This window comes from Engystomops pustulosus, chromosome 11, assembly GCF_040894005.1.
Source record: "Engystomops pustulosus chromosome 11, aEngPut4.maternal, whole genome shotgun sequence".
Taxonomy (NCBI): domain Eukaryota; kingdom Metazoa; phylum Chordata; class Amphibia; order Anura; family Leptodactylidae; genus Engystomops; species Engystomops pustulosus.
The window spans coordinates 11,337,037-11,353,678 of record NC_092421.1 but is presented as its reverse complement, the minus strand read 5'-3'; the positions used below and the strand labels follow the sequence as shown (position 1 = coordinate 11,353,678).

The 16,642-nt window shown below is 45.2% G+C and overlaps 1 protein-coding gene across 2 annotated transcripts; it reads left to right on the top strand.

Annotated features, from left to right (window-relative positions):
• The first annotated feature begins 1,007 nt into the window (after positions 1-1,007).
• On the top strand, positions 1,008-16,363 carry LOC140106074 (uncharacterized). 2 transcript variants are annotated; one of them, XM_072130280.1, is made up of 9 exons: positions 1,008-1,157; positions 5,377-5,440; positions 6,608-6,695; positions 6,781-6,912; positions 8,044-8,129; positions 11,375-11,483; positions 12,866-13,135; positions 15,161-15,317; positions 15,401-16,363. In XM_072130280.1, the coding sequence occupies exons 3-9, from the start codon at positions 6,656-6,658 to the stop codon at positions 16,293-16,295; spliced, it is 1,689 nt and encodes a 562-aa protein (XP_071986381.1). In that variant the 5' UTR covers positions 1,008-1,157; positions 5,377-5,440; positions 6,608-6,655; the 3' UTR covers positions 16,296-16,363. The 2 variants fall into 2 exon arrangements, with proteins under 2 accessions (XP_071986381.1, XP_071986380.1); XM_072130279.1 differs by having other exon boundaries at positions 6,557-6,695.
• The last annotated feature ends 279 nt before the right edge of the window (positions 16,364-16,642 follow it).

The following is a 16,642-nucleotide window of genomic DNA, read 5'->3' as shown; positions in this document are numbered from 1 at the left end:
CATGAAACACACACCTCAGCCCCCACCAGAAATGCAGTTCCATGTAACACACACCTCAGCCCCCACTAGACATGCAGCCCCATGTAACACACACCTCAGGCACACCACACATGCAGTCCCATGTAACACACACCTCAGCCCCCACCAGACATGCAGTCCCATGTAACACACACCTCAGCCCCCACCACACATGCAGTCCCATGTAACACACACCTCAGCCCCCACCAGACATGCAGTCCCATGTAACACACACACCTCAGCCCCCACCAGACATGCAGCCCCATGTAACACACACACCTCAGCCCCCACCAGACATGCAGCCCCATGTAACACACACACCTCAGCCCCCAAAAGACATGCAGCCCCATGTAACACACACCTCAGCCCCCGCCAGACCTGCAGCCCCATGTAACACACAGCTCAGCCCCCACCAGACATGCAGCCCCATGTAACACACACCTCTGCCCCCACCAGACATGCAGCCCCATGTAACACACACACACCTCAGCCCCCGCCAGATATGCAGCCCCATGTAACACACACCTCTGCCCCCACCAGACATGCAGTCCCATGTAACTCACACCACTGCCCCCACCAGATATGCAGCCCCATGTAACACACAGCTCAGCCCCCACCAGACATGCAGCCCCATGTAACACACACCTCTGCCCCCACCAGACATGCAGCCCCATGTAACACACACACCTCAGCCCCCGCCAGATATGCAGCCCCATGTAACACACACCTCTGCCCCCACCAGACATGCAGTCCCATGTAACTCACACCACTGCCCCCACCAGATATGCAGCCCCATGTAACACACACCTCTGCCCCCACCAGACATGCAGCCCCATGTAACACACAGCTCAGCCCCCACCAGACATGCAGCCCCATCATGTAACACACATCACCATGACTTTACTTCTTCCATCCTGCCCCTCAACCCTTACATACAACATTATAACCAGACACCAGTCTCCGCCCTCTCTCCTCCTCTGCAATGTAATGATACTACGTAGAAAGCCCCGCCCCTTCCCGTGACGTCATACACCCCCGGAGCTGCTCATTTCTGGACACCAGCGGGCAGGAAGCTGTCAGGAAACGGGAAGAGGCGGAAGCAGAAAGAAAGACGGAGATGTGACCGGCAACAGCAGCAGGTTATTATATGTCTGCGTCCATATAGCGGAGCGCGAGGCTACATCATGGGGTCAGTGGGAGGAGCTATACCTTATCCAAAGGGGCGGCACTTTACACCGTGTAATGCATCCGCCGTACTGCAGGGCATGCTGGGAGTTGTAGTGTAGCTCCTGGATGGAGGCCACGAAGCTGAATAGTGTCCTAAATCATACAACATTACATGATACGTCACAGTATACGGGAGCAGTCACTTCATGATATGACACAGTATATGGGAGAAGTCATACATGATGTCACAATATATGGGAGGAGTCATACATGATGTCACAATATATGGGAGGAGTCATACATGATGTCACAGTATATGGGAGGAGTCATACATGATGTCACAGTATATGGGAGGCGTCATACATGATGTCACAGTATATGGGAGGAGTCATACATGATGTCACAGTATATGGGAGGAGTCATACATGATGTCACAGTATATGGGAGGAGTCATACATGATGTCACAGTATATGGGAGGAGTCATACATGATGTCACAGTATATGGGAGGAGTCATACATGATGTCACAGTATATGGGAGGAGTCATACATGATGTCACAGTATACGGGAGCAGTCACTACACGATACGTCACAGTACACGGGAGCAGTCACTACATGATACGTCACAGTATACGAGAGGAGTCACTACATGATACGTCACAGTATACGGGAGGAGTCACTACATGACGTCACAGTATACGGGAGGAGTCACTACATGATGCGTCACAGTATACGGGAGGAGTCACTACATGATGCGTCACAGTATACGGGAGGAGTCACTACATGATGCGTCACAGTATGCGGGAGGAGTCACTACATGACGTCACAGTATACGGGAGGAGTCACTACATGATGCGTCACAGTATACGGGAGGAGTCACTACATGATGCGTCACAGTATACGGGAGGAGTCACTACACGATACGTCACAGTATACGGGAGGAGTCACTACATGATACGTCACAGTATACGGGAGGAGTCACTACATGATGCGTCACAGTATACGGGAGGAGTCACTACATGATGCGTCACAGTATACGGGAGGAGTCACTACACGATACGTCACAGTATACGGGAGCAGTCACTACATGATACGTCACAGTATACGAGAGGAGTCACTACATGATACGTCACAGTATACGGGAGGAGTCACTACATGACGTCACAGTATACGGGAGGAGTCACTACATGATGCGTCACAGTATACGGGAGCAGTCACTACACGATACGTCACAGTATACGGGAGCAGTCACTACATGACGTCACAGTATACGGGAGGAGTCACTACATGATGCGTCACAGTATGCGGGAGGAGTCACTACATGACGTCACAGTATACGGGAGGAGTCACTACATGATGCGTCACAGTATACGGGAGGAGTCACTACATGATGCGTCACAGTATACGGGAGGAGTCACTACACGATACGTCACAGTATACGGGAGGAGTCACTACACGATACGTCACAGTATACGGGAGGAGTCACTACATGATAAATAGTATCTCACTGCACCCCACACACCTATATGAAAAGGGGGGATGAGTGTACATCGGCAGCAGCCGGCGATTGGCAGCTAACAACTTATGGATATATATGGACAGTGACATCACCGGGTCCCTCTCCTGCTTAGCGACAAATGCGCTCAGTGGGGCTGTGGGGACAGATACAATACGCTGCGTCCGTCCCCCATAACCGTCCATTGCCTCCGCTGCGCATACACGTCGCTCAGGCTGCAGGATGGAAAGACGTAGCTTGCATTTTTTTCGGACTTGAATGTATAGTGGTCAGATGGAGACAACAACTACACCTCTGCCTGCCGCTGTTTGTCAATGTACACGCTAAGTGTATATGTCGGGTACTTTCCTGATATTTACGTTTAGTATATTCAAAAAAGTGATATGAACCCAACCTTAGTGTCACTTCAGACTTCTTCTGTTCTATAGCGCCGAGACACATGGGGGGACATTAATCATAGTCTGTTAGACTGTTTTGAGCGTCTTTTAGCGCAAAAATCTGGCGCATCTCGTTAATTAGGCGCATTTATGCGCCATTTTCTGGCGCACTGCAAAGTTCGGCACTTAGTGGTTCTGAGTTCCTGCGCCTTATCTGACATAGTGAGTGCGTCCTATACAGATGTTTGCACGGGATCTATCACAAAATTGCGCCTAAAAAGGCACAAAATAGGCGCAGAAAATGCACCTCCTCAGAGCAGGTGCACTTCCAAAAAACTTCCCTTTTCATTACTAAAAACATACATTTTAGGTTCCCAAATGAAGAATCACCTCTATGCAACATGGAAAATACTTCGGAGCAGTTTTAAAATGTAAAATTTCTCCAGTAACGACTTCATCATTGTCTATGGGATCATCTCTGGGAGTGATTATTGTCTTATTGTACAGATCTGAGAATATTATCAGTCTCCATTTACTGTAAATTATAATAAAAAAAGAAAAGACTCATTTCAGCAAGAATTATTATTATTTTTTTTTCCATCTCTGTAACTTTTAGTTCCTGCAGTTACATCACAATGATAGGTTTTGTGCAGAGATGACGCCCTGAACGTTCTGTCACATTCTCTCAGTCTCCTTTCATTATTGCTCCCAAATGAGATCTAACAATTGCACCAAATTTGGCGCTAATTTAGGCGCAAATGAATGGGACATGCGACAATTCCAAAGTGCATTTACTAAGCCAGAACCAGATCCATCATAGATCAGGAGCCAAAAAGAAGAGCAAACCAGGCGCAAAAATAGGCGAACCTGAGACCCTCTATGATTAATGTCCCCCATGGTCTTTGTGTCATCTTAAAGACCTGAATCTCCACTTTCAGATCACATGGTTGTGTTAGCTACAGAACCAGCGTTATACTTCGCTATATACAAAGTTGGAAATTCAAGTTGCGGATGAAGATCCAGTTCTCACCTATATTTAACTGCCTTAATGTCCAGTTCTGTAACTCACAGAACCATAATGTGAAAGACGAGATTCTTATCTTCAATATGACACAAAATGCTTGTTACAACAGATGAAGGGGGAGTCCGAAGTGACACTTCCCGTGCAGCCACTAAACTTGACTCCTCTCATATGAAATAAGGTGAGAAGAGTCATATTTGGCTGACTTTGGGAGATCATTTTTGTATATGTTAAATGGGTGAGGGGGCTGGTAGTTTAGTGGGGTGAAACCGGGGCTTATCATTGTTGGACAAATTGTGCTACGCCCTCTCCATAGGGACGCCTGGTGCCTGCCCGTTCAAATGGCGGAAAGCTAGAGTAAGCGGCGCTCATCCCCCGCCCCTCTCCCCATTGCCACTGTGTGCCTGCCATGCTACGGCATGTCGGGCAATGGCAGTGTGAATGTGGCCTAACCGTTCTAGCAGTGTAGACTGACACAAACAATTTAGTTCCAGCTCTGTTCATCTGGGATACAACGGACCCCCATTCCCGTAATCTGTTTGACCCCCACCTATCAGCAGGGGTAAACATGTCGCTGGAGATGCCCTTTAATATTTAGTGCAACCTACTAAGAAGCTGGAAAAATAACCTGAATGCAGTGGAAAATTACAAAAACTTGTACCATTTTATTGTGAGCTTTGTTTTTATGGTTTACATTTTGCTGACCAATCGATACATCCCTTTTATGTATCTGGACAGAACGCTTATACTGATGAGCCAGAGAGGACATTTGTCTGTATCTAACTATTTTAAAGGGGTAACCACATTTTAATTTTGTTTGTCTGTGGTGCTTGTACAGGCGTTAATGCGACTTCTAATCTGCACTATGCATCCATAATTAGGACCTGGGTATATTTTGTATGTGTAACCTCAGACACTTTTTATTAAATTACCATATATACTCGAGTATAAGCCTAGTTTTTCAGCAAACAAAAATGTGCTGAAAACCCAAACTCGGCTTATACTCGAGTAAAAAATATATAGGTTTTACCAGGTTTTTGTGGTAAACTTAGGGGCCTCGGCTTATACTTGGGTCGGCTTATACTCGAGTATATACGGGTAAATCAAATTTATTTATTAAATGGACGACGTGTAATCCCCGAACTGGCACCCCAGAAATCCTACTTACATTCGCTTTCTCCTGTGTTTCTTTCTTTCTGAAGCTGATGGCTCTAAAAATCACATTGCAAACGACATGTACAGTAATCGTTTTTACACCACTCTACTTTTTCTTACAGATTATGTGCTGAAGAGCTGATCAGAAGATCCTAGAACTCGCCCACACGAGCAGTGACTGGAGAGGTGACGCTGCCGGGACATTATTGGGAATATTGGGAAAATCTGCTAGAATTCTGGTGTAAAAAAAAAATAAGACAGGCCTCTAATTGATCCAGTATGATGGACTCCCAGTATTGCACTTAGCAGCGCTGTCAGCTTCTAGGCCTCAACATGTGAAAGTGTTTGGCACAACAGAGAGTCAGAGCATCTTATTTCTATAGAAAGCTCCTCTAGGCACCTAGAATTTCAAAAGTGTTCCCCAGTAAACCATAAGCGAAGATCTTTCCAAATAGCCTGGCGTCACCATTTTTTTTGTGAGTTTTGATGACGTTTTCAATGCTATCATTTTTAGGACTGTACAACCTTTTTATCGCTTTTTATTTAATTTTTATATTTTTCGAAATGGCAAAAAAAGTGGCATTTTCAGCTCTGGGCGCTATTTTCCATTACAGGGTTAAACGCACTGAAAACGTATTGTATTTTGATAGATCGGGCATTTTCGGACACGGCGATACCTGACATGTTTATGATTTTTACTGTTTATTTATATGACTTCTAGGAAAAAGGGGGTTGATTAGAATTTTTAGTTTTTTTATAATTTTTACTATTATTTAGCTCCCCTAGAGTACTTTAAACCTAGGTTGTCTGATTGATCCTACCATATATTGCTATATTACAGTATGGCAGTATATGGGGATTTTCCTCCTCATTCATTACAATGTGCGAATCACACATTGTAATCAATGGATTAAAACAAGACAGCGTCAGGTCTTTGGAAGACCCAAGGCTTTCATGGCGACCAATCTATGCCCCCTGATGACGTCACGGGGAGCGACGAACTTCACCATGGGCGCCGCTGGCAGCTTTGGTGGCGGCGATGGACGGGATAACACCTATGATTGGTTCAAGCACTGATCGCAGGTGTTACCAGTAAGTGTTTTTCTGCAACATGCAGCAAACACTTACCGGCTATGGAGAGGGCTCAGCCTGTGAGCCCTCTCGATGCCCCCGCACCAGACGTGTGGAACATGTATAATGATTTTAGATTATTGTACATTATTGACATTGTTTATTATAATTTAACTGTATCCCTTTAAGACATTTTGAAAGTTGAAGACCGTCTGGTGTAACTTGCTATAGGTAAATTGCCCTGATGTGTCTGGGTGATGATTGTATCGTTGTATGTGCCAGGATGTCTATTTCTACAAAGAATGGGAGTATTTAGAAGAACACAAGGACATGGAGAACCATCGAAACCGGAAGCCACTCACATCACCAAGTAAGGAGAAGCTTGGAGAACCTGCATACCCCCATCATCTCACTATTATGCAAGTGTTTAATCAGTGTCTGTGTGTATCCAACAGAAAGGCCCAGTAAGAGGATCCCATCAAAGAATCGGAAGTCTGAGGAAAATGTTTTGCGTTCATCTCGGAATCGTCAGAGAATGGGAGCGAAGATCCCCCCTAACAGTGAAGATGTGCCATGTGCTGAACCAGGTATTGCTGTCTCATTTATATTGGTTATTTGATTATTTCGGATAGAGATAATTGAGGGATTTATCATATGCCTGCACATTGTGCGCTGTCCACTATAACCTGCGCCTAGACGGACGCTGGCTGTAAGCTAGGGGGCAGGAACGCCATTTGCCAGCCCTCTCCTCGGCTCCCTTTGTGCCCCTCCATACCAGCAAATCGGTTTTCAAACCCTGATAAATCTGCTCCTTACGCACAGACATCACAGACAACGTGGGGGAAAGGATTGTCTATTAAAGGGGTTGGCGACTATAAAATAATAAAACTGGGTATATGATCCTAAAAGGTCACTCATGTTATACTTTCCTTGATAAAGTTTCCTGTTTGCCGGTCACACGACCCCAAGCAACATGACTCCTGTGTCCACATTTTACTCCAACCACTTATATGGGATTGGTAATGATGGAGGGGGTGGGCTCACAGTACTGTCTTCAAGTTCCCCTTCTAGTACGGGAAGCCAGCAGGACACTAGACACCAGAGGAAGCCCTGAATCCCGCTGCCTGGGGTCACATGACCTGTGGCTTCCAGCTGTAAACAAGAAACTTTTATCTAGGTAAGTATAATATGGGTGTTCCTATTAAATCTGTTTTTAAGTGGTTATCGCTACACATATATACATATAGGATGTAAATACCCCCAAATTAAAGGGGTGGTCCATAAATACATTTTTTCATTTATGGCTGGGGTAGGGGTTTTTAAAAAATAATAAACCTCCTATACTCACCTTTCTCTGTGCTCCTGTTTAACACAGTGTCGCTCGTCACGGCCGGTCTGTATATAGAGGCCAGCGGTGATGTCACAACCACAAGCGTGCCTGCTAGAGCCTGAATCTCCTGCTGTAACGGTGCACTGTTTTGGTGGCAGTACCACGGTCGGCCTGTATACAATTACAGACTGGTCTTCATGGGCGATACTTTGGCTGAACCGGAGCCCCAGAGGAGGAGGGGGTATAAGCAGTTTATTAATTTTACAGCCCCCCTCCCCCCAAAGCCATATATAATATATTTTTCATTCCATGACAAACCCTTTAAGGTTAAAATGCCCAAATTGGTTTTCAACTTTTTTTTAACTCCAAAATTTGTTTGCGATTCCAGATGGGTCAGGCAAAAGAAACGCACCCGAGAGCTGCCCCAGTCCTCCCTATTTCCAAGGTGATCACAGCATCTTGCAGGACAACCAGGTAACAAGAGTCTTTTTTTTCTATACAATTGGAAATTGAAAAATATTGAGGAAATTAGAAAAAGGTATAGAAAATCTACCATCGAAATCGGTCTTAATAAACCAGGGACATTACCCATAGATCGAGGCTCCGTGAAAGTGGTAATCTGTTATCTATGGCCTCCTTCCTTCTATAATTCACTTTTAAAATTATGTTAATGAGTCTGAAAGGCTACTGGGTGTGTTACCAGAGCCCCTTTGTGATGCAGCTTCACAGACTGTTGCAGTGTGCAAGGGGCACTTTCCTTCTCCCACGGTTTGCTGAAACTTCCTCTGCTGCTCTGAGATTACATCAGGCAGAGGGGGAAACAGTCTAACAGCCTGTGAATCTGCAGCACGGAGGGGCTCTGGGAACCACTTTTCAGGTTAATTGGCATCATTTTAAAAGTTGTTTCTATATTCTGGAAGATTTGAGCATTACAAAAAAATTAAAAGGGTCAGAATCTGGGCTGACCGCTCCTGGCTTGAATAATTTTGCTCTTTGCATCAGCAGAGGGCGTGACCAGTTGTCATTGTGATACTGCATAAATGTCAAGGACTGCTCCATGACTTAGTTTTTAAAGGTGCAGTGTGGCCTATCTTTGCGACTTGAAAGGGCTGGGAATATCTTCTCTTCTTAATCTGAAGAAGGTTCCTTTTTATAAGATGCACCTCATATTAAGTAATCTAAAAAAAGGAAAAAATATATTTAACAGAACAATAGGGTTTCATATAAACACACAGCTCTGCTATAATCATTCATTCTCACACACAGCTCTGTTACATCCATCCATCCACTCACACATACACAATGCTCTGCTACATCATGCTCTCAGACACACACACGCACATACACAATGCTACAACTATTCACTCAAACATACACAGCTCTGAAGCGCTGATAAAGGACTACAGTCAGGAGGTCCTGTCAGTGCTGGATCCTCCTGAACTTCAGACTATTAGACACAGGCAGTATTTAGCAAGATCTTTTCTTGCTAATAAGTCTTTGTCTGAATTTTTTTTTTTTAATTTTGTGTTTGGGGACAGTTAAAATTGTACATAAAATTCCTTCTAAAATCAACTTTTATAATTATTCTAATGAGTCAGAAGGGCTCTGTCTTTTGTTTCCAGAACCCCTCAGTGCTGCAGCATCACAGACTGTTACAATGAGCAGAACATGTCTCACCCTCCCCTGCTCTCTGCCTGTGCAGGAGGAGAGGAGATCTGCTCTGCTCATTGTAACAGCCTATGAAAAGACATCACTGAGGGGCTCTAGTAACACCCCCATAGCCCTTCAGGCTCATTAGAATAATTTTCAAAGTTGATTTTAGACGGAAGGAGGCCATGGATAAGAAATATAAGAAGATTACCACAGGCCCGGTGCCTGGATCCATGAGTCATGTCCCTGGTTTACCATGATGGATTCTGATGGTAGATTTCCTTTAAAGAGAATCTGTCACCAGGTTTAACCCGCCCCCCTAAACTTCATGTCCGCTCAGGAAGGGAATGAAATGTCCTAAAATTCTCTCTTTTATGTGAAATCTCCCGGTTGGATAACTTTGGGGATGATTTTTTTATAGGCAGATATGAGTCTTCCTGCCTTATTTTCACACGAGATGAGTCAAGTTTAGTGGTTGCAGGTGTATTGTCACCTCAGAAGCCACGATCTTCTGTTCTATAGCATCTAAAAAACATGCTGCTTGTGTCATAGCACCAGCTATGATAAGAGTCATGATTATGATAAGAATATCATCTGTGAGCTACAGAACTTGACTCCTCTCATGTGGAAAAGCTGAGAAGAGTGATATTTGCCTGACTTTGCCAGAAAAATATAAAATTTTAAAAGGTAAATGGGTGAGATTTCACCTAAAAGAGGGAATTCTAGACGGACATTTTATCCCGACCTTGAGGGGGCTGGGAGTTTAGTTCGGTAAAACCCGGTGACAGGTTTGGATACATATAAAGAACTTGCTTAGCTCAGTCCCTGCAAGTTGGAAATGTTTCTATATTAGATCCCTATTAATTGTCTCACACTTTGTACAGCTACAAATGGAAGTAATCACTTCTTCCTCCGGGACTGTGGGGAAAACTGTGCAGATAAAGCCAAGTAAACTCCGTATGCGCAGAGAAAATAATAAAATATTAAATTACCATATTTTCGGACTATAAGATGCACAAAAAATCCTTTTGATTTTCTCAGATATCAAAGGTGCGCCTTATAGTCCAGTGCGCCTTATATATGAACCGTACATACGGACAACAGCTGCCTTGTACTGTGCACAGGTCTGCCACCTGCTGGTCATTCATCCTTATAATTAGATGCTACTTATACTCCGGTGCGCCTTATATATGAACCTAGACGTTTTAGAAGGCATTTATTGATGATGCGCCTTATAATCCAGTGCGCCTTATAGTCCGAAAAATACGGTATGCAAAAATAATGCGCCTCTATTACAAATGATTAAACAGCCATAAAGAGCAGCATCGTGGACGGCGCACATTGGACCTTCTTGGGGGGCGCCGTGCACTAGCCACAATTTGTTCAGCTATCTCACAGCGAGCTATGAGGGACACATTCTGTATATGAGGATCATGCATTGTCCGTCTTGGTTTACCACCGAAGCTCAAATGCTACATCACAACGGTGAACCAGGTCTTAAAATGACTATAATAATTAAACCATAATGAATATAGGCCGCCCCCAGACATGTATTACAACCTGGATATAGAAGCCTAGATAAAGTGTCCTCTGATCCACCAGTGCAGCCAAGTGTCACACAATGGGCCACATTTATGTCCGTCCAGAATGCACTCTGCCGCGATTCATGAAGATCGTGCGCTCGATATGCTGCATGTGTCGCCGGAGTTCACCTTCTTGGTGATTGTACAATTTGAATGTCCGAATCAGTCGGATCGTCAGACGACACGCTCCCACCCCCCCACCCCCCTCCCCGATTTTTGTTGCATGAAAGTCGGCGCAGCTGCGCCACAATCCGATCGCGTGCGACACAATCCCCTGTTAAATACCTGTCACAGCGTCGCAAATCCCAAAAACTTTGAAAATTCAACGAAAGTGCAGCTACGGACCCTTAGTAAATAAGCCCCATTATGTACTTTGTCTCAGTAATCTATTATGGAGGGATCTGTATTGCTGAAGGCTTTGTCAGCCTATTACTTTACAAGGGAATAATCTCAACAGTCACTCACTTCTTCTTACCGTATATTTAGGTTGAACATTTCGGTGATTTTGAGATAATTGTTAAAGAAGAGGAGAAAGAAGAGAAGGAATTACTTATGATCATTGAAGAGGACGATGTACCAAAACATATAATCCCAGGTAATTGCCACCAAGTGTAAGAAGTGATATGTCTCTTATACCGGTTATTGTCCTGATGCTAAGGGGGGACAATGAGGGACACCGCTCAGCACACTGCACGCGCATGCACAGCACACACTCACCGCTCAGCACAGCGCACAGCACACACTCACAGCTCAGCACAGCGCACACGCACAGCACACACTCACCGCTCAGCACACTGCACACGCATGCACAGCACACACTCACCGCTCAGCACAGCACACACTCACCGCTCAGCACAGCACACACTCACCGCTCAGCACAGCACACACTCACCGCTCAGCACAGCACACACTCACCGCTCAGCACAGCACACACTCACCACTCAGCACACACTCACCACAGCGCACACACACCGCTCAGCACAGCGCACACGCACAGCACACACTCACCGCTCAGCACACTGCACGCGCATGCACAGCACACACTCGCCGCTCAGCACAGCACACACTCGCCGCTCAGCACAGCACACACTCGCCGCTCAGCACAGCACACACTCGCCGCTCAGCACAGCACACACTCGCCGCTCAGCACAGCACACACTCGCCGCTCAGCACACACTCGCCACTCAGCACACACTCCACTCACCCGGCACTGCGTCGATCACAAACACAGGCAGCTGCGGGCAGGGAGAGTTGGAGCAGGACAGGGAGCAGCAGCTTTGCGGCCCACATGTCTCCCCCGGGGCTAGCGCTCTCACTCCTGGTCTCTCCGGCGCGCCCCTGACACTGATCACTGTGTCACATGTCCCGCTGAGCTGTTCGGCTGAACCGCTCAGCCTGCGCGCTACAGGGAATAATTGCCAAGCGTAACTTTACGCATGGCAATTATTCTGGGGGGTAATTGCGCCTCATCACGTGTCTTTGACGCGTGGTGAGGCGTTAATGCGACCTCTGTGGGTTATTTTATATAAAGACTGCCGGGGACTGAGATTGGGCCATGTGGGCCCCTTGGAAGTTCTGGGCCCTGACATTTTCCCCGGTATGCTGGGTGCTAGCCCTGAAAATTGTTAGATCCGCGACTGACCCAAAGAGTAAAGCGGAGGTGTCATTTGGAAGGCAAATGAAAAGTTGTAGAAACATGGGCCACCAGAAAATGGCGCAAATGTGGGGTTTTTTCCTTCTTCAAATTCAAAACAATTTGGAATGTTTTTCCCGCTTCCCAGTACTCAGCATGGAATATAAAATACTGGCGCTATGAAGTACAACTTGTTATGCAGAAAATAAGCTTCCTACAGCTCTGTACATGGAAAAACAAAAAAGTTATGGATTTTTGAAGGTGGGGAGTGAAAAATGGAAACACAAAAACTAAAAAAGTTGTAGAACATTTCCTTCATTTGATCCATGTCCTTCTTTCTTTAGTGGCTCGGAGGCGCAACAGGAACAGGAAGCAGGCGGTCAGCCTTCCCATCTGCTTCATAGACCATCAAACAGCAAAGATGCCGCGTCTCAAGAGGATGGAGCTGAAAGTCAAGGAGCTGATTTCTGCTGTTCAGGGTCATCCTGAGCTCTGGGACCCTTCAAACCGAGGGTATAGTGACCGGCAGAAGAAAGCAGATGCATGGTCATCAGTGTGCCGCTACTTGTACCCAGAGTGGGATGACCTTGATAACCGAGACAAAGATATCCTTGGTACGTACACGTCAGAGCAGTGTGCCATTCTACCACAGAACTCAATTAAACTATGGTGGTTAAAAAAACATGGCTGCTTTCTTCCAAAAACTGCTCCTCTCCTTGGGTGATAATGCAACTAAGCATCATTCATCTGTATACAATTAGGCTGCAGTACCGGCTCAGACCACAGTCTGGTGTGGCGCTGGTTTTTGTAGAAAGCAAATTATGTTACCTCCCCTGTTGTCTGTAATAAGCAAAATGAATTGAAGTATTCTGAAGATGTTGAGGTGTGTTTCTCCTCTCCCTACCCCCTATAATGTGTTAGGTCCTGTAAAGTTATAATGATTCTACTAAATTATTATATGTGATTTCCCCTTTGATGCCTACTTTGTGTTGCTCACCCTCCTCTTTTCAAAGTTCTGACATATTCTGTTCTGAAAGTGTTTGACAAAAATCTTTCTCACCAGAGGTGAAGTGGGCAAAGACTAGTGTCTGTCAGTCTGTGCCCTCAAGTAGAGGTCAGTTAGCTTGCCCACATATCCCATGATGCCTTGTGTTCTCTCTCAAAGTAATTTAGCATTAAATACATTTAGTTAAATACAATACCGGCCCACACGTAAACTCAATTCCTCACAGGACCTTCAGCTTCACTCTATTACCATCCGCTCTTCTCACAACCACATCCAACCGCACATTAACTGCACTGCCCCCTAACCTCATGTCTCTATCTCCCCTTTTGTCGTACTGTAATGTATGTGAACCCCTACTTATTGTACAGCACCACGGAATTAAAGAGAACCTGTCCCCAGGGACCTCATTTTCACTAAACACAGATTGTAAAAGCCCATGACACCTGCAGTGCAAAAATGCCTGTGTCTTTTCTAAGCATTTGCATTACAATATAATTGTGTGTTATAACTTACTCTTGCATCCTGACAAAATCCTGGGGTAGTCACAGGGGTTGGGCTTTGGTTTGCATGGATTTCAAAAAACAACATGTGACTTGTCTGAGCTGCAGGCTGCCTCCATCTTTGTGCTCCTGTACAGCTCGTCCCTCCCCCACTGATGTCAGGCTGTCCAGGCTGTGACCTCTGAGAAGAAACAGGAGGTGGAGCTGTACAGGAGCACAAAGGTGGGGGCCAAGCTCTGAGGAGTGAGTAACACAGACAAGTCACATGTTGTTTTTTGAAATGCATCCAAACCAAAGTCCAGCCCCTGGGACTACCCCAGGATTTTGTCAGGGAGCAAGGTAAGTTATAACTCACAATTATAGTGTAATGCAAATGCTTAGAGAAGGCAAAAAGTCAGATTTGCACTGCAGGTGTAATAAGCTTCTGCAACATGTCTTTAGTGAAAAAGAGGTCCCTGGTGACAGGTTCCCTTTAAGGGTGCATAGAGCACCTTTAAATAAATAAATAAATAAATTAATAAAAAATAATAAATAAATAATAATAGCCACAGTCTTGAACACATCCAGCTATACTACATACACAGAGAGAGCTCTGTCACATGACCTCCTCCTCTGTGAGCAGGGAGCAGCAGCCCCTCCCCTCCCAGAAGTCTGTAGAGTTTGTTTATGCTACGGACTCCAGGGCTTGTCAGCACATGAAGAGGAAGCAGCCATTGCAGCACTGAGGAGGATAGCAAAGAAACTGATGGATTTAGATAACAAAGATAATAGGCAAAGTTGTTTTACATCCCAAGAGCTATTTTATTATTTTAGTAACTTTACAGTTATGCTTTAACACCTTACATAGACTGTGTCAATTACGTCCACACAATTGCAGGTGTGTGGAGACTTATAGCCATTGACCTGGAAAACGTATTTGCTTATTTCCCATAATCCCCTAGTGGAGGATCAATGGCTATAAGTCTCCACCCATCTGCAAGGTGACCTTAACTGGCAAAGTCTCCGCTAGTAGAACTGTTACTTCCCTTTCTTTCTGTTGATAATTTCTGAAGCACATGAGTTATTGCAGATCTGAATACTACTCTATTTTCTACTATTAGTGGTTTCATGTTTGTACTTTTTTTTTTTGTTAGATAATGATGTCCGGAGGAGGTGGCGCAGTGCTCGTGATCAATTTCGTAGGGAGATTGTACAGAGAGAGTGTCAAAACGGATTAGCTCCCCCCAGCAAGAAACCATACATCCACCTGGAAGAACTGATGTTTCTGGTTCCGGTCTTGGATCTTCGACCGTAAGTTTTTTTTTTTTTTTTTGCCATTTCTTATTTCTGGTAGTTTAAAGATTATGAAAGCAATTTTCTTTTCTCTTTTTAAGAGCCATTATCAATGGTACAGAAGCAGCAGATCTCCCAGGGGCACAGGATTATCATTTTGGGGATTCTGAACCAGAAGTACAAGCAGTAACACAAGTAGTCGGGGCATTGGATCCTAGTGAAGGAGGCCGATCATTCTGCCCTGAAGAGCCATCAACCACCAGCACTGCCTCCTCAGTCTCTCAAGTATTGCCCCTGCCACATCCCAGGGGAAGGAAAGACAAGAAAGCCAATTATGGCTCAGCTAGTGCGGACACTATTGATAGTCAGGTTCTGGCCTACCTGCAACGAAATATTGAGGAGGACTCGGAGGACGCCTTTGTACGCAGCCTGGCAAGTTATATGCAAAAAGTTCCGGAGCAATGGAGGCTTTGTCTACGCTCCAGCATTCAGACCCTGATAGAGGCCTGTATTCCACCCAATGATCCTGAGAAGGTCCTGGATATACTAGATGAAGTGAAGCTGAGCCGTCCTCCTATGGATATAGAATTAATAACTCCAATGGCTTCCTATCAGTCACCAAGTCAGCCCCACTATGGTCTTTCATCTTCCTCCCACTCCTCCCCCAATTCATATCCCCAGTCCCCTCCATGTCCCTCACATTCATTTCCCCGTCTCCCCTCGTACTCTTCACAACCTTCCACGAGTTATCCCCAGGACTCTCTCACCCAACCCAACTATGCCTTTCATTCCCATCGGGAATCCAAATCTCATGCCTCTTACCCCTCTAGTGTTTCATGTAACTCTCACTTATCGTCTTCTAATGTTCCTCCTACCTCTTCCAGGGCTTCTGACCCAATGTCCACTTCTCCATCTTGCCTCAATACTTATGGGTCTATGTCCACTTCTCCACCCCTTCATTCCTCTTACACGATATCAAGACCCCAGTCACAGTGATCCCCTTGTACTAAGTTTTAGTTAGTGGTGCAGATTATTATTTTTAAATAAAAATATTTCCCAATTTCTGCTGGTATTTCTATTTCCCTGAGAACTTGTGTATAGAAATCTGACATTATGATACCGACCGCAAATTTCACGAGGTTTTTTGCTTCTGGGCCCTTGCCTGGCAAATTTTGTGGGACGCCCACCCGTGTGCACATTAAATTTTCCATTTCGTACTACTACTACTACGACTACTGCACAACATCAAATACATAAAGTTTTTTAAACTAAGTTTAAGAATATCATGGGTCCTGGGCTGAAAAGCGACCTTCGGACTCTCCAACGTTCTAGTTTTAAACCTT